This window comes from Larus michahellis, chromosome 2 (genome assembly GCF_964199755.1).
Source record: "Larus michahellis chromosome 2, bLarMic1.1, whole genome shotgun sequence".
Lineage (NCBI taxonomy): Eukaryota > Metazoa > Chordata > Aves > Charadriiformes > Laridae > Larus > Larus michahellis.
The window spans coordinates 51,050,974-51,071,521 of record NC_133897.1 but is presented as its reverse complement, the minus strand read 5'-3'; the positions used below and the strand labels follow the sequence as shown (position 1 = coordinate 51,071,521).

At 36.8% G+C, this 20,548-nt stretch overlaps 1 protein-coding gene across 50 annotated transcripts in view; it reads left to right on the top strand.

The window, feature by feature from the left end:
* The window catches only part of CLASP2 (cytoplasmic linker associated protein 2), a 154,184-nt gene that overhangs the window by 83,617 nt on the left and 50,019 nt on the right, over positions 1-20,548 (top strand). For all 50 annotated transcript variants that reach the window (XM_074575323.1, XM_074575321.1, XM_074575315.1 and 47 more), the window contains 9 exons: positions 4,660-4,752; positions 5,375-5,520; positions 6,961-7,096; positions 10,254-10,324; positions 11,982-12,041; positions 13,210-13,287; positions 13,869-14,036; positions 16,703-16,758; positions 17,999-18,169. In XM_074575323.1, the coding sequence (XP_074431424.1) occupies positions 4,660-4,752; positions 5,375-5,520; positions 6,961-7,096; positions 10,254-10,324; positions 11,982-12,041; positions 13,210-13,287; positions 13,869-14,036; positions 16,703-16,758; positions 17,999-18,169 (979 nt within the window). The remainder of the gene's footprint in view (positions 1-4,659; positions 4,753-5,374; positions 5,521-6,960; positions 7,097-10,253; positions 10,325-11,981; positions 12,042-13,209; positions 13,288-13,868; positions 14,037-16,702; positions 16,759-17,998; positions 18,170-20,548) is intronic.

Genomic DNA, 20,548 nt, shown 5'->3' with positions numbered 1-20,548 from the left:
ACTCAAAAAGCCATAGTTCCTAAACACCAGAAGGATTTTGTGTAACTCCCTTTTCTTGATACATACTTCTGTTCTGCTTTTATTTCCCGAGACGATAGTTTAGTTATTTGTTACATCTCCTTCTGTAGGCAGAAATGCTGTCTGCCTTTATGAAGGCACATTCTTATCTCCATTATCCCTGTCACATCAAGGAAATCTTTGTCTTACACTGTAAGAGCTTTATGGTTCTTCACCTCTCCAAACTGTGTTAAGAATTCTTTGGAGGGCAAAAACATGACGCTCTTCATATTATTTATCCCAGTTACGTTGAACAGAGCCATATTCCCTAGCACAGAAAATGTGCTGCTTGTAGTTCAGTGCCTTAGTATTTGCAGTCCCAAGCAGAGTTCTCTAATCGCTCAAGTTGGTTAATAACATTGCAAGAAAAAAAGTGGGGTAACTGTATGTCGTTGACAAGCACATGTGAATTTTCTCTCTGACTGCTCGATGACCGAGGAACTGCAAGAGGTGGAGGGAGGCAGGGGAGAGACATGTAACTGATCCCAAAATAACTTGAGACGTGGAACTGACCCCAAAATAACCTGTTTCATGGATGAGAATTAAGAAAGACCTGCTGACCAGCACCCCCCCTCCAAGTTTTGTTTTGTTTTGTTTTTTTAGTATCCATAGGAATAATGACTCCCTGCTGTCCAACTTGATGCTTCTGGTTGTGGGCAATCTCTGATCTTTCCAAAAAAAGGCAGATCCCATGTTCTGAGACCATGTTAATTACTAAGAAAGAAGTTCCTATACTGGACGCTGTGAAGAATGAATGTTTATGACCTGTAATTTGCCAAGTTACTCTAAAAGCAAAAGCAGCTTATTAGACAGAATGGGGAGAGGGAGTTGTTAGTACATTATTGGGCCCATTCCTCTGTCTTTCTGTTTTCATTACATTTGTGGGTTTCAGTAGTGGCTTCGTTGAAAGCAAGTAAGGGAACTATATTATGGAAGAATGGATCCAATTCTGAATAAAGATTAAGTGCATCTGGATTAATCAAGTAAATTGAGGTTACTTACGGTGTGTGTATGTTTAACTCAAAAGCCTCCAGTGGTGGATCTGCCTTTCTAGTAAGCTGTTCCAATAACTGCTCATCGTAAATTTTTAAGGAATATCATATTGTTCACTCATACCTAGTTTGTAATGTCCATATCGGAAATAGTTTCCATCTGTATAGTTATTACTCTTATTTGCGTTTGAGCTTTGAATTTTTCAGTCTTTGCTATTGCACTTACCTTTAATGATGCGTGTGTGTCTTGCCCTCTAATGGATAACAGCAGTTTGTAAAGAAGATGGGTGATTTTGATATGTAGTCTGATGCATAAGTGCCAAAAAGAGAAGTACTGTGGTGAGAGGATTGTGCCTTCGTATTTAAGATTACAACCGTAATGTTTTTACAGCTCTGTTTATTTGCCTTTGCTTAAATTGAAGAAAATTCTTTGTTCATGTTATTAGGGGTGACTCCCATTTAATAGCTAAAACTTGTTTCAAAACCAATTTAGTTGCTTTTGTAAAAGTTTGATGTGGGAATTTATGTACAAAAAAATGTATTACATCATTGACTGAACACATAATTTCATCTTGACCTTCTAAAAGCATAATTAATCAAGGGCAGGAAGAAAAGAAATTATTAAAATATTACCTTTTATTCCTCTGAAAACAATGTAGGTATGGACAACTTTGACAATTTGGGATTTTTCAGTGGAATTACAGTTTTAATTTCAAGACAAGATAAAATTATGCCATTTATTGAGTTCCTCATTACAATGCCAATTTGAATAGCAGAAATTGCATAGATCGAATTCTGTTTGTGCCAGGTAATTAAAGAAAAAATTAAATTTGTTGCCTAGACATGCAAGTAGGGCGGACATAAACCCATGGTACCTGTTGCTTCTCTGTTTATTGTCTGGCACGTTTTAATCCTGTGGCAGTACCTACAGCATGTGGTCTCTGATAACGCATAGGCTGACAACAAAAAATGTCCTATTTTTCAGGATCTACTCAATGATATAGCCTACAAAAGGTATTGGTACCTTGACCAGAACCTCAGACTAAGTTTTGAATGTTCACCGAACGGATCTGTTAGCTGCCACCAAAAGGCACGATCCGGCATCCCTTACTGTTGCAGTTGACTTCTTTGTGACAAGTTGGCATAGGCTACTGAGTTGGCAGAGAAAATTTTGCCATTTGTCCTGTAGGGTTATCTTTTTGTATGTTGAAACTCTGAATCGGGAAGGAGACAGGGCAAGATGGGTGATGGTAAAGGGGGAGCCTGAAGACGATGAATCGTGTCACAAATTCTGATGGCATTAGGGTCACCATAATATGAAATTGCATCTTTAGTTAACCAGTGACTACTCCTTTCCACTTCTTTTAAAAGGGAAATAAGAATTTTCTTTGGTAATGGAAATTTAATTTGACAGAATTGCTTACTTAGACACAGGTAATATTTATTCTTAATAGTTTGATACCTATGGAATTAGTGTTAGAGTAAATTAATGTTGTGTAACAAGTATTATACGCTACCAGCATACACAAGTATATCAAATGGTGCTACAAGACTCATGTTCAATTTTGTGGGCAGTGGAATAGAAAGTCTGTTACGCTTGGACTCACTGTCTTCATTAAATTATTTGTTCTTTTTAAATAAGTTATGCACCAGATGCTTATTGACTTCTAATGAAGAAGAAAACAATAATCATGAGGAATAGCTTTCTGGTTTTTATGGATGCAGTCATGTCCCCTGTATAGAACTGCAAAGCTGCTTCCACGATGTACCCTGGAAAAGCTTACACAGCTGTGTGGTAATAAAAATTTCAATTTTGTTGGTAAAGCATTATTCAGAAATTGTTTTCCATGTGGTAGTGAGGCTGGCCTGGGTGTACTAATTCCTCTGTTACTGAAGTGATTCCTACCCTGTTTATCCTACAAACCAGATATGCAAGTGTGTTAGACCATGGATGGGTTCCATCTCCTCAATATTCCAGCATGAAATATAGAGGCCTCCATAACCATGTCCTGTTAGAGCATTGGAACAAAAGTAATGTTAATAGAGTTGAGGTCCCATATCTACTGTAAGTTAAATTCACTTGATACGTTCAAGAAATTGGAAAACTAGACTGTTATTTGGAATAACTCTTGTAGTAATTTCAAGTTGCCCAGGAAAAATATTTTGTAGAAAATACACGTTCAGCTTAAATGTAGAACTGTAGAAAGATGTTCCTAAATCTTTTTACAATGAAAGACAAGACGCATATATACAGGCAGAATAGTGTGTTCAAGAGACCAGTGTCAGCTCTTCAGCAATTCATGCAAAGCAAGGTGTCTTAACCCTTGGTCTTTGTTTTCTCTACATGCTCTGTGGTCCTGCATATGCAAAAATTATGTCTTGGACTTTAATAACGAGGGAGAATCAGGCACTACTATTTAGGTGCTACATGAGGTGCTACATGCTGGCCTCCAGCTTTCGCTCTAGAAGGGTGTGAGTTTCCTGCAAGTCCTGAATTCTATCTGCCAGCCCCACGTGGATGTCTTGGATATGTCTCAGATGGCACCAGATGCCTGTGTATGGGCAACTGAGTTTTGCCCGATATGTTTATGTAAACAACTTTCGATCCAGAAAATTGGAAATGGTTAGCTTAAAATACATTTTTCAAAAAACTCCGGCCAGATCCAGTTTCTGGTTTCTAGTTAGTATCCTCTTCAACTTGTTTCCAATTTGGGGGGAAAAAAACCTTTAAATTTTGCGTATTCAATGCAGTGAAAGCAGAAAAGAGCATCCTGTGGGTTATGTCCATGAGAATAGAAGGGAAGTCAGTTTATTTCTGAGGTTAGTAATATATCCTCATGACTAGTTTGGCTTTTTTTCTGCATTAGCAATAAATACATTAATTCATGTATTACCAAATAGTGACTGCTTGAGTGGTTAGATTGTTCAGGCTTCAATTTTGATGGAGTTACTGTCTATCAAGAAAAGAACTCCAACTGGAGGATGCTTCTTACATTTGTTTACTGACTGTGTAAGTTAATAAATGATAGGCTTGGAGTAGTAATACATATAGAACCTATTGAAGCTTTTAATTTATTTTTTTCAGACAAACTTTTATTTTAGTGTTGACTAGCAGCCCAGTTAGGTCCTCACAGAGCCATGCATTCTTGTAATGTGGAAGAGGGTTCCTGCCCCAAAAGAGTTGCATCAGGTTAAAATCTGTTGGTTGAGTTTCATTATAATAGTGAGTATGAAAATAAAATTGAATTGCAGTAATATTGCAGCAGATTATCTAAAACCTCTGCTTGTATTGAATTAAATATTTTTTTAGTGGAATTAAAGTTAGTGAAATTTTGGATGTGATTAGCTCATCGTAAAAGTGAAGGGTGAAATCTTGAGGAAAATGTTGGTTCTTCAGCTTTTCTTTTGATGAATATTTGCTAAGCGGAGATAACCTCAAAGATTTGCCTTAAAATTCCCATTTGTACCTCTTATACAGCTGTCTGGAACGTTTGGGGCAAGAGTTCCAGAATTAGAATTGTATTTTCAGTCTTCTCAAGCCATTTTCCTTAACTGAGTTACATGGGATATTAATACAAATTTTTTGATTATTTTTTTTTTAATATTTCAGATCTATTCTAGTCGAGAACTTGAAGAAACGTTGAACAAAATCAGGGAAATTCTCTCAGATGACAAACATGATTGGGATCAACGAACTAATGCGGTAAACTTTTTATCTGGTTTCAGGTTTGGGTGGGTGTATTTCATAAAGCACAGGCAGCTAATGTTTTTTCTTAACGTAATTACACTCCAGATAATCAAAGAAATTTTCATTTTAATTTTTAAACCTTCAATTTCTGTATACCAAAGAACTTTGAGCAAGTATTTTTAAAAGGCCAAAGTACATTTTTGCTGACACTTAAGTGGAAGCTTTTCTAAAAGCCATCATGTGTGTTTCAGTTGGCATTTACACAAAATTACATATTCTGCAGGTAAACTGTTTGCGTTAGTACTTGTATGTGTAGTTATGATAAGTTTCACTTGCAGGATTAAAATGTTTGTGTGTGTGTAGCATTTGTATTTTTTATCACGTTTATGGCATCTTAGTGTTTGGAAACAGGTATGTGAACAGAATTATATATTTGTAGATTGAGGTCTGAGACTTTTTAGCTCTAGAATTTAAGTAACAGCATTTTTTTACAGTTTTTTAAATTACTGCCATATACTTCAAAATTATTCTTTGCTTTAAAGACATACCTATGTACATTTTTGCCATTAAGATGTTGCTTTTTTATTTTGAAGTGCATATTGTTAGTGTCCTAAACTAAATGCCTTAAATTTTTTAGCTGAAGAAAGTTCGATCATTGCTTGTTGCTGGAGCTGCACAGTATGATGGATTTTTCCAGCATTTACGGTTGTTGGATGGTGCTTTCAAGCTGTCGGCCAAGGATCTCAGATCCCAGGTGGTTAGAGAAGCGTGCATTACTGTAGCGTAAGTATAGCTTAAGTGCGTTTGTGTACGTTGCTACATTTTAGTATGAATTTGACTTAAAGATGCTTTATCAGTGTTGCAGGAAAGATTATCTTGTTGGGCTGCTGTACACTATGACTGATAAAGAGTCAAGTCAGCATCTGAAGGCATAGAGAAAAAGAAACATTTAAAGGAATCTGTTCTTTTAGGCGATACACATAGTTGATAATCGTGTAACAGATTGTATGTGAAGAACAAGTTACCATCATTACACTGAGTGCTTAGTGCGAGTTAATACAAACTGCTGTAAGTACTACTATAATATTGAGGGTCTAATTTTAGGAGCACGTATGCTTGGGTGACTGGCACAGGACTTTACTGTGACCACATGCAATAACAAAGTGAGCTGCCCTGTAGTGGCTTGAACATTGTACATTTGGGTGGAGTAGTATCTTTCACGTCCATGATAATTTTAGAAGCCGTGGCTAAAGAGAAATAAGATCTTCCCCGTTACCGTCCTGGGGACTCTCGTTAAATTCAACGGCGTGGAGGGCGGAAACCTTAATTTTTACACCACAGCAGACTTGACCACTTTCATGTTTTCCGTGGTTTTTTTTTCCTCTGGAGAGGCATTAATGTAACTGTTGATTTTCAGTGGCCATCTGGAACAGATATGCCCCAGAGTTCACCCTTGCTATTCTGGTCTACTGATTAAACAGACCATGGGGACCTGTTGGAGCATACAACTGTCTTTGCCAGGGACATTGAGGCTTTGAGAAAATAATGCTAACCTTTCCTAACATGAAGTTAGAAGTAGTGTAAAAGTACTGTGTAAATGTCTTCATCCAGGCCTAAAAGCCTGGAATTTTTCTTGATCCCTGAAACTTAGATATATTTAATATGTCATTTGCAGCTGAGAGCAAATTATTTTTATTTAGTCTCTCTGCTGGAAGAAGCATTTGCTGTCACCACTGGACAGTTAATTTACTGTCGTGTTGTATGTGTTTGTATATTTGTTAACATTGAAACCATAACTTCTAATAAACAAGGGAGTAAAATTTTATGGTTGGCTAATTATAAATTCAGTAGTTTTGCCTGCATTGAAAATGAAAAAAATACCAAACAATAATTTCCAGAAGATTTTAGATTTACATACTCTCAAAGTGTGTTAAAAAGCAGAAATACTACAGTATTTTATGTGGACATGAGAATTTTAGCCATTCAAATTATGGTATTTGTTTTGCATTACAAAACTTATTAAATGTTCAGCCTTTTAATGTGTCTGCTAAGAAACAAAAGGTTTCCCACACATCCTGCATTTCTAATGAGGCAAGGAGATAATGAAATTAAGAAGTTCTGTTGTTTGGAAAGATAAATCTTTAAAATGCACAGTAAACTTTGTTATTTCAAGACTAAGAAATTAATTTTTGTTAACAAGTTTTATTTCTTTCTCCTAAATAGCCATCTTTCAACTGTTCTGGGAAACAAGTTTGATCATGGCGCTGAAGCTATTGTGCCTACTCTTTTTAATCTGGTTCCCAACAGCGCCAAAGTGATGGCAACTTCTGGGTGTGCAGCCATTAGATTCATTATTCGGGTAGGTGTTCCTCTTATTTTGCTTGCTAGGAATATTTAGGTAGTGGCTCTTAGCAGAGATAGTAACAATTCTGCAATATAGGAGTATAAATCATTCTATAATGGAGAAGTATTTTTTCTCACAGATGGACGAATATTATTTATCATTGAAACCAATTGGCAGCATTAACATAGTGAAGATGGAGGAATAGGTATGAAAAGCAAATCTGTTTTCATTATTTTTTTGGTAATGTTTTAATTGTAAAAAGGCAAGTGGATTCCAGAGGGTAGCTGCTTTTAATTGCCTTTTTGGAAAAGAGGAAGTTAAGCTAGTAGTTAAGAAGACAGAATTATTATTTTAAAAAAAAAAAAGAATACTTATTAAAAAAAAAAATTGGAACCACAGAGTTAATGACAAAATGTTAAAAAAGCCGGACACGTGTGGATCAGTTCAGAAAGCATAAGTTATTGGAAGAAAAGCCCAATGGAGATCTTAATCCTCGGGTTTAAGAACTTTCTAAGATGAGTCCTTAAAGCTATAGCATATGGAAGAGGGGAATACTGTATACTAGCTGTTTTTTATATTCCGTTCCTTAAGCATCTGCTACTGGCTGGTGTCTAAAACAAGATATTTAGCTAGATTTTTGGGACTTGTACTGATTTTTTTGTGATTCAAATAAAAGTGGGAGGTTGCCTGTAGTTTCTACGTTAAAAGCTGCAGTGTTCTTAATGCTAGGCACTTACTGCTATTCACTATGATCTCATCCGTGGTTTTAATTTTGTAAGTTGTTGGCAACCTACGTGGTTTAATCACTCACACCTTTTATTGCCGTCCTCGGTATGTTTTGGAATCTGTACTTACTGTGTCTGCCCGTGCCTCTGAGAATGTGCTCTGAGGCTTCTGCATTACTTTTGCATCAGCACTTGGGCTAAGATCCATTGGCATTTTTTCCCCAGACTCTTAACAATGTACTGTGAGATGGCCAATGGCACAGACTTCAGAGTGGAGGAAGGAATACACCTTACACAGGGATGACTAAAGTTGTAAGAGAAGAATACCATTTGCAGTAGTATTAGATGAGCTCAGGCATGTAAGAAACTAACCCCGCCTTGCTGTTTACAACAGACAAATCAAGCACCAGAAAAGCAGCATGAAATGTAACTGATTATATTAAATTGGCTTTATTGGTGCAGTTCAGTTGGAGACAAGCCTACACATCGACTATAGCTGCCCTGATTTTGTTTAAACTTCTGTTGTTATTAGCTGTAATTTAACATAGTAGATTGGAGATGTAGAAGCGAGAAAATCCTATCCATAGTGTTTGAAAACCCAACTAATAAATGGCTTATGCATGGTGTTCGGACAGAAAATTCAGGTTTTGGTTGAAAAATAAAGAAAGAAATATCAAACACACTGCAGCCCCACATTCCTTTGGACTTCTATCCTTTGTACTAAATGCGAATTGGTCAGGGAGTGTGTGGTCAGTTAAATATTTAGAGCCCAAGCCATTAACAGCTTTCGGAGTCAGGATGTTGCTCAAAAACTCCTACCAGAATCCTCTGGCAGCCAGTTCAGATCCTGGTCTTTTAGTATCTAATTGCTGTGAGACTAAGTCTACGTAAAAAGAGGGAGGCTGTATTACACCAGTGATCTCGAAGAGCTCCTTCTCATCTTTGTACCTTTATTGGATTTCATATTTCTTCTCCAGATAGTTCTTGTACTGTAGTCTGATTTATCTTTCTTGACTCTTAGTAAATCAGGAAACCAATTAAAAAGAAAAGTGGGGGGGGTGGTGGTGCTGTTGTGATGAGATGGCATGGTGGTGGGATTAAGGTTGGGCAATTGAGCTGCAAGGTGGGTTGGGAGGAAGCACGTATCGTTACAGCTTCAAAGGGGTAACAGATGAAATGTGCAGTCTTAAAGCTGAATGAAAGCAAGCCTGAGGCTTTGATTCCTTTGCAAAACACTTTCTAGAAATTACAATCTCAATAGCTCCAAAGACTTGGAACATACAGGTTTCTCCATCTGTAAAAGCATTTTATTCTTTCCCCTGATACTGCTTATTGTTCCCTTTCTGGCAGTCATGTGGCACTTTTCAATTTGAAAACTATGCAAAACACAAACAAAATCCCTAAACCCTGTTTAAAAGTATACCAGTACGAACAAATGCAACTGTTAAGGCTCTTCCAGATTTTTGGATTAATTCCCTCCTAATTCTGAAGCTGGCCGTGCTCTGAGAGCTGATAATTATCTCTCTCCTTTTTTGGCGATTTGTGTGTTTATATCCTGCAACAATAACCTAAGGAGGAAGTATGATACGTGAGACGCTAAGAATTGTTTGGTACTGTATTTCTTAAACAGTTTTTTAGGAGGCTACAGTTTCACTCTGTATTTGGGACTGTTTAGAAGTTATGTGTTCAATCAAGAAAGGAATAAAGAAATGAACTGAAAATGGATTTGTTGAACCATGTTACTCCTACTTGGAATTAAAATGTTAATACTTTGTGTGTCTACAGTCAGTTAAGATAAGCTGAAGTAAGGCTGCTTTCATTCTGTATTAAGGTATTGCATTTGGATTTAATGTAGTTTATCTTATCCACTCTAAGTGGTAGTTCCAGGGTTTTCTTTTCCCATGAGCTTGTGAGGTATTTCTATGTATTTGCCTATATTACATGTCATGCCTTTATTATCTTATTGACATATTTTGCATTAAAAGAAATTTGGTCTTTGTAGCACTAATTGTATTGATTGATCCCTAAAAGAATGCCCATAGTTTAATATTGATGTGCTTTTTTCTCCGTAACTCCAGTTTTTAAAACTGCTGTCTATTGCTTTTTTTTTTTTTCTAAAATAACATCAGCTTACAACTCCTTTGATGAGACACATTTGAGCCTTCATATATGACTTCTGACAGCTAAATGTGGCATATCATGATGTGATTGTTGATGGCACTGGAAGTGCTTTTTTGCTTGACGTTTTGGGAAAAAATTAGGCTTAATCAATTGACTGCCTAGCAGCAGTCTCTTATTTAATAGTATTCTGCATTTAGTTTCAGTAAGCATTTTAAATTATTGCAATTTTTAATATGTTGATAATTCTGTTTGACTTAATTAGTACAGTACAAATTCAGGAATGCTTTTGTCATTAACTGCTTTGGCTTTATTTTTTTTCTCTTCAGCATACCCATGTGCCACGACTCATACCTTTAATAACAAGCAACTGTACCTCAAAATCAGTTGCAGTTAGAAGGTGAGTATGTTATAAATAGCAAATGATTAAAACTGTTGCTTTTTTAAATACGGTGATTGTATGTTGAAAATAAACAGGTTTGAAGATTCATGGCCATTATCTTCTGAATACTCAAAACTGTGTTACCCAGTAAATCACAAAAATGAATTTCAGCATCTCCCGATGCCAGGAGAACTTCGTAACTTTTGTGCAGCACCATTCGAATGCATGGAGCTTGGTTGTCTGATACTGTGCCCAAAATAATAAACTGACCATGCTGGGGACTGTGGAGTTGAGACAGTGGTTGCTAACTTAGATGGGACATGGTGGATCAATGTGTTGTCAAGTTTAACAGCTGAGGTGCATCTTCAGCATGTTGCTTTTTCCAAGAACGTGATACTTGAACGCTTGGATTTGCTCTTGACAAAATTAGTTGGTTTCTGACAGTGTCATTTTCTGCACAGAATCTCGGTAAAGAGTTGATGCTGTTTCTGGACTCGTGCTGGCCCTGAAGGTGGTATAGCTATGTGTATGCAAGAAATAGCTTGAGCATCTAAACTGTTTGGTCTGAATCCAAGCTGGTTTTGCATCCAAAGCAATTATTATCTGAACCCAGATTATACTGACCTGTCGTAACTTCTGGTTTGACTGCAAAACAATTCACAGGGCTTCAGTGCCTCCACTTACCACAGCTTTGCTGAGGAACATTAGACTGTAGGTGGCTTTGGTACTGCAGCTCACAATCCACTGAGCATAAATGAAGGTGTCCAAAATCATACTGTTTCCATAGTGACTTCATTCCTTTGGAAAAACAAAGGTAAACTAGATCGGTTATAACAGTGAAAAGCCTTTCAGGGTTTCTTGCCATGTCACGTATGTGTCCAAAGGATTTGGGCACAATAATAATGAAATCTGGCCCTCCAGAACAGGTCAAAGATGCAACATAACCAGAAAAAGTAATAATTTCAGACAGCAGAGTCCACTACCTTTTTTTGAAGAGTGTTCTTTGTTATCTGCACCTTCCCAATCCGTGTTGCTTTGATTTTTGTTCACCAGGATCTAGCTTCAAACATATTTTAAAGTATGCCTTTTGCTAATGGCTGTCAGCTAAATTGTCAAGAATTCTGAATTAATAATGAATAAGGTTACATAACTTAGTTTGTATAGTGCCAGCAAATCTTCAGGAGTGCTTTCTGTATGCAGAGCCTTGTAATAATGGTCTCATGTTTTCCTTTATGCTACATACTCAGTAATGACAGGTGAAAGGATAGTGTTTGGGACAGAAATACACTGCCATCAAAACATGTTGTGACTCAATAGCTGAATTTTTAAAGTATTGATTTTTTTTTTAATAGTTTGCACAATTTTTAAACTTTGATTTTTGTCTGTTATTTTGGGGCTAATGAAACTAACATAGCATATGTGTAATAACATGGCTGATGGTTAATTGAACCACATCTGGTTTTTTGAAGTTAGGATTAGTTAGCTTGTGTGTTTGCTTTCTGTACTGAATATTTTAATTCTGCAATAAGGCAACCAATGCCCTTGTTTGACAGATAAATGTACGTTTATTTTATGTATATGTTTCCCTCAGGGGGAAAGAATAAAGTTACTATTTATTCCACAAGCACATTAGAGAAATGAGTATTAATTAAAATGTTTTGTTCTGTCTTTGTAGGCGCTCCTTTGAATTTTTAGACCTGTTGTTACAAGAGTGGCAGACACATTCGTTGGAAAGGTATGGGCCAGTATACTTTTTCCCAAGAATAAACTGCTAATGAATTTTAAGACAGAAATCTTTTCACTGAATCCTTTAATTGGATCGTGTCGTTCGGTGTTGGCCAAGCTTTCTAGCATAGACCACGGTTCTAGCACAGCAGGTCGTGTGGCCCATTCAAATGCCAGGGAGAAGGAGAGGTGTATGCTCCAGCCTTGACTTCATATTGCCTCCTCTCCTTACCTTCCTCTTCTATACCACATGCGAGCAATACATCCTGTACTTTCTCAGAGTTTCACTTATATCATGTATCCTGTGCAGCAAAGATGCTCAGGTAAGCATCTGTCTTTTCTCCCGAAAGGAGGAAATGTGTATGTTTGCTATAAAAGAGGGCAGATGGGATTAGGCTGGAGGACTTTTTCTGGTAATGGTTAAGAGCACACTGTAGCTTCTCCAGGTAGATAGGAAAATATACGTCAGCTCTGCAGAATGTATACTTTGAGCAAAGGGACTACAGGGCCTCCAGAGAAGGCTCTGAAGAGCTCATCCAACTCCGTAGTCATCTTTCAACCCCTCAAGGTGCCCCTAAGAAAGGGAGCAATGGGGAGATCACTTGATTTATGTTAGAGTGTGTATGTGCATATTTAAAAAAAATGAACAAGAGATTCCCTCCCCCCAAAAAGATAAAGCCCCAAACATGTCTTGAATTAAAATAATCAAAATTTTTCGTTGTGCTGATGGGCACTTTGCTTTCGTTGAGCATGTGTTGAGGTTTAGAACTCGTACACCAACAGCTTTCAGAGGTGAATTTGCAGGAAAGCAAACTTGCTAATCTTAACTTTCTCCTTTTTCTTAATATTAATATAGTGGGGGAAATAGTTTTTTCCATTTCAGGAAAGTAGGTGTCTTAAAAAAGGTATTTTAAAATAACTTTTTAAGTGTGACAGGTGGATGTATGTCTGAAAAGTAGATTATCATTCTTTTAGATTGAGGGAGGAAGCTTACCTAAACCTTTACAGAAGGTGCAGTTATGTCATCAGTGTGATAAGCATTTGTTTACTTCATATCTTAGAAAGAGATACTATCTCAGTGGCTTTTACTTGGAGAAATGTTAATTGAAATGTAAAACTTTACTGCTTAAAATAGGATTTGGAGTAGCAAAATAGCATGAAGAATTTCTGTCTTCTAGGCATGCAGCTGTCTTGGTTGAAACAATCAAGAAGGGCATTCATGATGCTGATGCAGAAGCAAGAGTGGAGGCAAGAAAGTAAGTTTTGGCTACATTTTGCTCTGAAAAATGGTATGGTTTTGGACATAACATGAACAGTACAAGGCTCTAATCGGAGGTGAGCGGCTACCTATGGCTGAAGAAGAGGACACAAGTTAGGTTGAAAATTCATGTTTCTGTTCTGAAGTCCTGAATTAATATCTAATTTCTTTTGCAAAAGGCATTCTGAAAGTTGAGGCAATTAATACTGTCATGCAGCATTTGAGGATTCTACTGAAACAGGAGTCATAAAGGTTGATACTGCTGCAGAATTCTCTTTTTTCCCCCAGCACTTTGACTAGTGAGTAGTTCAGAAAAGAATTTCTCTTGCTTTCCCATGGAATCGGTAAGTGAATGTCGGAATTTCAGAGGATATAGACTAAGTTATTTTGAAAAGATTGATTCAGTCAGTGTAGCTCGTTTCTTTTATGATTTGATGAGCAGTATTGTATGCATTACGTATTTTTAGTCTGTGTTCCTTTCCCTCCCATCCCTGGTTCATTCTGTAGTCTTCACTTCCTGACTCCACAATTTGAAGAAAATACAAAGCAATTACATGTGGTTATTCTCTTATTTTGCAGGGCTTATCTGGGTCTTAGAAATCACTTTCCTAGTGAAGCCGAGACTCTGTACAATTCTCTTGAGCCGCCCTATCAAAGAAGCCTCCAGACGTACTTGAAGAATTCTGGTAGTATAGCATCTCTCCCTCAGTCAGACAGGTCGTCCTCCAGCTCACAGGAAAGCCTCAAGTAAGGGTCATTTAACTGTTTCTGAGCCTATAAGCAAAGAAAACCTGTTTCTCAAAAGCAAACGAACCAGACTTCTATGGTGTACAAAAAAGCTGCAATTTTATTTTGTCACTTTTAGGGGTTGTTTTTTTAATAAAAAAATCTTACTGTGTATTGCTATAGGACAGTATTACTTGAGCAAGGTGACAAATAAGGGCAATTATTAACTAGATTTTAGCAGGCTGTTCTTTATTCATATTTTTATACCTTAGCAGCCTCTGTTATACCAAAATACCTTCAAGGTTCATATCGTGATGTCCAGCACTGGGGTGCAATGAGTAGGTCTAGGAAAGAAAATGATGGTGTTACTACTTCTTTATCCCTTTTCACTGGGAAGTATGAGAAAGACACGTTGACAGTGAGATTTGTTCAGATGGGAGATTTGTGGGTTTAACACACCCCCCACCCCCCACCCCCATCTTCACAGTATTGAATATGTGTTAGCAGTATTTTGTGGCTATGCTAATTATTATGAGAGTGTGCTGCAATCAGTGGTGTATTAAAATGTATACACGGTCTTGAGCTGAGTAGATTATAAAGTTTGCTTAGGTACCAATAGCAAAAGAAATCTTATGGTTTTTTAGTAGAAATGTAACATAGTAATAGTAGTATGTGGTGATTTTTTTTCCTTTAAATTCTTCCTCAAAGTATTTAAACCTGTTAAGATTTCAATTCAGATGGAAGTTATTTTTTTTCTCTTTTTTGACTGCTGCCTTAAATACCAGAGGCTTTCCCTCTTCTATGTCAAATCTTATTTTTGCTATGATACTTGAAATTATAAAAAACATTTTTTAAATAATTGTTTGTAATGTGGGTTATTGCTGACACGTCATTTTCCACAAACAAGTGTTTATTTAAAGATGAATTACTGTTGTTTAAATTAATCCATATTGCCTGTCTGAAAATCAAAGTGCTGTTAATGAGTTACTAGTAATAAAATGTTAAAAACTAAATTATAGAGAAATTAGAATCTTAAAATACTCTCAAATCCCCAAGTGAGTGTTACTTCCTGTATTGCAACATAAGTATGACACTACGGAAGGGGAGGAGTAAAATAAGAGATAAACAAAAGAGATGATGATATCGGAAATTAATTTTGAATTGATTTTTCACTAATTTTGCATTTAGATGCATGTTGTTTTCCCTGTGTTACCCCAAATTATATTTCTGGCTTCTAATACAGATGCTGAGTTCTCCCTGTATACACTAACTTAGTGTAAATATGGGTATGGTTTTCTTAAAAGTCTGATCTTCCGCCATTTTTGACCCTCTGAACTTACAGCTCTTACAGATCACTGATGAAAAATGGTTTTAAAGGGGATGGTGGAATGAGGGAAACATGGTGACTTGTGCCTACTTCTATGAAACTGTTCAAATGAAATGTCAATCACAATAGATTGTGGAAATGCTGAAATTCTAACTGTTGTTTGGGCCTTCTGTTTGGAGCAACTTTTGCAAGGTCAGAATGCACCCAGGAGCTCTGCTTGGGCCTCCTCAACTTACTTGCAGCAAAATGCCTCCAAAACACTAGTTAGTAATGTTGGAAAAGCAGGTATTATTTATAATGAGCTGCAAATACACAATCTTCTGTGAGGCATTGGGTAACAGTGCTGACCTGTATATTATCATTGAGCACCTGAGCTAATAACTCAGATAAATACACAATATGCATCTCCTTTCTCACTTTTTTTTTTGGTTTAAAATTAGAGGGGGATTATTCTTACTAAAGCTGAGACTGTAGACTTGGGCTGTAATTTGACTATTGATGAAATAGTCAACTGTTTTGGCAAATACAAACCTTTCCAGTCAGATAAATACGTAGATGGCTAGATATGAATCAATGAATAAAGTATCATGCTTTCTTCTACTAGTCTTTTGCTTTTCCCTGGTCCCTCTGATTTTATTTTACCCTTCTGAGCAAGTCAGAAGGAAGGCCTCACAGTTAAACTTGAATAGACGGAAAGACTTTGCTTCAGCAACTGCTCATATTTGCAGTAAGAGGGAAATGGAGAGAAAACATAGAGGAAAAGACATGGGATTTTTCTCCTTTTATAAATTGTGGGAGCCTCTAACATTGAAACAGGGGAAATTCAGTCTAGCTGCTTGGAAGTTCCAGCATTTTCCTTTTTAAATTGTAACTCTATCCTTGGAAGATATAGGACTGGAGGAGGCTTATTAAGTATACGTCTGTTTTCCTTTTTACCGCAGACACCACTTCACATAATTTCTTTCATAAATCAAGCTTTTTGTGTAGCTCCCACTATTTTTGTTTGACAGCTGATATAGAAGTTAAGCCCTGTGGTTAAAGCCTTGTACTGACAACCTTAAATGTGTCTGTGAGCAAGTCTAGAAAGCCTGAACTTTGTGTTAGCAAAGTGTGCCTGTTGGTAACCAAAGGATGAGTGCTTTGTGATGAAGATGTAATTTTATAAAATAGAAAAGATAAGGTTGTGTTTTCTTTATCATTCTGTATTTAATGTGTTTATCTAAAATATGCTGAGAAAGTTGAAGGGGAGAAAAGAACAGAAGATACATGTGTTTTTTTCCTGTCTGTTGTTACCTTTGGATCTGATGCATGAGACTTACTTATTTGGTTTATTGTCTTTTTTTTTTTTTTTTTTTTCCAGTCGGCCTCTATCTTCTAAATGGTCTGCAGCCAGCCCAGCAAGTCTTGCAGGCAGAGGTAATGTGGTTGCTATATGGTGCAGTGCACCATAATTGTTCTTTATGTTCTTGGAATTAAAAGTTTAAAGTGCAGCTTAAAATCTTACCTGTTTCCAAGTTGGATAGTAGTACCTGTCACTACAAACTACACCTGGAGGTAAGATTGCTTCATACTTGCTTCACATTTTATGTATTTTCAGCTGTTGCAAGTATAAGACATAATTGCTATGTATTGGTACTGTTAATTGATCATCTGTCTTGGAATTTTGTCTGTTCCATCTGTCATGGAACAGTCACTCTCAAAGAAGCAAAACATTATTCTGTGGTCTAGTAGGCTTATGGCAATTGGAAATGAAGGACTCATACCTTCCATCTATTCCCATGTAGCTGCTGCTCTTTATAAAAAAAAAACACAAAACAAACCCACAGATTTGTAATTCAAAGAGTTTAATTTTGTCTTGAGTTTTCAGAATTTAATATCTTTGCTCTCTTTTCACGTATTGTGTTTGTAATTCTTGTGGAGTAAATAGTTGAACTTTTTACAAATGGAAAGTAATTGAGAGTTCTGGTTTTCTGGATACTGAAACTGTTACAGGGGAGTCAAGTTTTGAATACATAAAACAATGGTTAAAATTAACTGAAGTGAATAGTTAATATTTAGTAAATAATAGGAGGTGAATGTAAAAATACTTTACAAATGATTAGACCCTAAAGCAATTCAAGGTAGGCATTCAGCTTGCCTGTGACTTTATCCTAGCTGAAGTGTGGGAATATCTTCCCACAGTATCGCAAGGGATGCTGTGAATTTCTGTATGCTTGTGAAACATTCAATAATGTAATAAATCACATAAATGTTCAAAATTATGTAATTTGTACTAGGGTGGGAGCATGTAGTTTGCATTAAATAATGGTAAAATTTCATGCTGAATGAAGATAAATACTACTGAAAAATAAACTGTTCTTTATCCAGTTGAAGGTCTCCCTGCTCATTGCAGGGAGGGTTGGACTAGATGGACTTTAAACATCCTTTCCAACCCAGACTATTCTATGGTTCTATGAATTTCATGGCAACACCACATCTAGTTTGCTTCTTCAATAATACTTTGTTTAATATTAACTTGACTTAACGCTACTTTGCATCTTTTTTTGTACTTCTTGCAGTTATGCTGCAGTAGTAGATGATGTTGACCTTTTAAATATAATTAATTTTATTCATTACCAACTAACTTGCTAATTTTTTTTTTCTCTTTTTTTGCTAGTTTCAGGCAGCAGCAAGAGTGTTCCAAGTCCAGGAACTCTGCAAAGGTCTCGCAGCGACATCGATGTTAATGCTGCCGCAGGTGCAAAGGCCCGCCATGCTGCTGGACAGACAGCTGGAGCTGGGCGCTTGTCAGCAGCTGGTCTACCTCCGGGATCTTACGCTTCACTAGGTAAGGGAAACATCTCTACAATATTGTGAAATATATTTTGAGGGTTTTGATCAAAAACTTAAGGGAAAATACTTCCACATTTGAAAAATTGTCATCATTTTTAGTAGCGTTGGGGTATTGCAAAAGAGCAGGTGTTCTGCAGTAAGTTACCAGCTGTGATAGAGGTTTTAATTTTCTTGTGCTGGAAGAATGATGATGCAAAGAATGTATCCATACTATGCTCTTTAAATATGTTAATCTGGAATTAAGTATTGGAAGGAACGGTACCTTCACTTAATAGCAAATTTTGATCATGGCTTTTTTGTTTCTAGAAGTAATAGGGAAATAAGCATTTGATTTTTCCATTTTTCTCAGCTCTTTAGCTGACAGTTTTACAACGCTGCTAAAGAGATGTTCTGGCAGTAAGTGGTGGCTTCTTCATGTAATACAGAAGTGTTTTACATGGTAATATACAGCATTGATTTCATAGATTTCTTCCAAAGCATGCTGATGGAACTATGTATATGTTTTTATCTAGGTGACAGTCTTCATTGATAGGAATATATGCTGTTAGACACAGAAAGGGCTACAAATGATAAGAGTGCAGAAAAGTGTGGTGGTAGAGGCTAGAACCTCCACTAAGTTGGGGGGGGGCGGATAAAGGAATATGGGCATGCTTTTGTTCTTTTGAAGTTATCCGTACTGCAGGGATAGCAATGAGGGAGGTGAGGTTCAGTGTTCCCAAAACTGTTAGTTTTTTCTTCTCAGTTTATGTGCCAGTTAGATCACCAAGAAGGCATGATCAAATATCAGCATTGCTGAAGATGATCACGATAGAGGCAGAGAAACTATAGAGTTACCTTGTGTTTGGGGAGATGCTAGGATACAATTAGGCTGTGGTTTTCAAAGTTTTTGGTTGTGCTTTTTTAAATTAAATTTTAAGTTAAAAGCTATTTTAAATTATTCTTTTGTTATCAGCACCTACTTGAAATGGTTTGAATACCATTGATGTTAGGATTAAGTTTATGAGTGTGAGCAATACTGACTAAAAAGAATACTTGCTACTTGAAGTAGTAAATTTGGGTGTGGGCTCCCTCTAGTGCCCACAGGGGGAAAATAAGAGAACCTGCTGAGTAGCAAGTGGGCACCAAAGTTAGGCTGCTCAGTCTGCTTGGTGGAGGAGGTATGCTTGTGGTTATCGCTTGAGGAATTCTCAGTTCCTCCTAACTTAATGCCTGAAAGCCTGAAAGAGGTGGGATGATTATTCTCCAAGATCAGAGTATTGCCTGGTCTGTTTTGGTGTGCAATAGGATGTATTCTGAATCTCAAAGTTGGAGTTCAGCTATGTGAGAAGTAAAAGTGACACAGAGCATGGTGGTGGAAGGAAAAAAAAAACGGTTAAACAGAAAACAAAGAGAAATCTCTCTCTGATTATTTTCTTCATGCTGCTGAAAGGAAGGGACTACTTTGGTCTTAAGAGGTTCACAAAAATTCAGCTCTTGATTTGGAGTACTGATTTGCTTTCAGAACATTTTAAGCAATATGTTATTCATGCCCAGGATTTTGTAAGCAAGGCTGGAGAAGGGCACAGAGTTTTTCAGGGAAGTAAATAGTGGTGGTTTTATGCAGGAAAATAACAGAAATAAAGAAATAGCTTATTCCCTTTGTAGTTTATAGATTTGGTGAGTAGGGTTGTGGAGAGAAATAAATATAAGTCCAGGTCATATCCTTTTAAAGGATTTGAGTAGCTGGAAAGCTTTGCCTTGCTAGCAGGTGCAATCACTTGGGAAGAAGAATAAAATGATTATTTGAAATGGCAAAATAATGTGATAACTAGCAATGTATAGTAAAGTCAAATCCTATTACAAATGATAGAAGGGCAGTGATAGTCAAGGAGAGGAAGGTTTGTTTACAGTCACACAGAAGCAGTACTGCTTGATTAATCTTGGTTTATTCCCCTAACAGTTTTTTTTAATAATGGTAAGGTAATTTAAATGACATGTACCTGTCCCCTCTTACCTATGTAGAGAGTGTGACTATCTTGTGCTTGGCTATGGATTAACCATGGAATCCACCTCAAAATATCATTTGCTCTTAGTTTTCAAAAGGTAACCTTGAAATGAATGGGGGTGAATCTAAGTAAGTGCCGTGTTTCAGAAAATGGGCTAATTTGTTAACTTCTGCCCTCTGTTCATTTTAAGCGAGTTGTTTATACTAAATCCAAATATGGTGGCTTAAATGACAGAATTGTCCAGGTAATGGTGACCATGGTACTAAAATGCCTAGAAAATGTTACTGTATTTCCGTAAAGCTTCCCACATCATCTCAGGTATTGCAGTCAATATAAAAAGAATGTTGTCTCCTAGAGTTGAATTTATTTTCACCCTTACTTACAGAGAA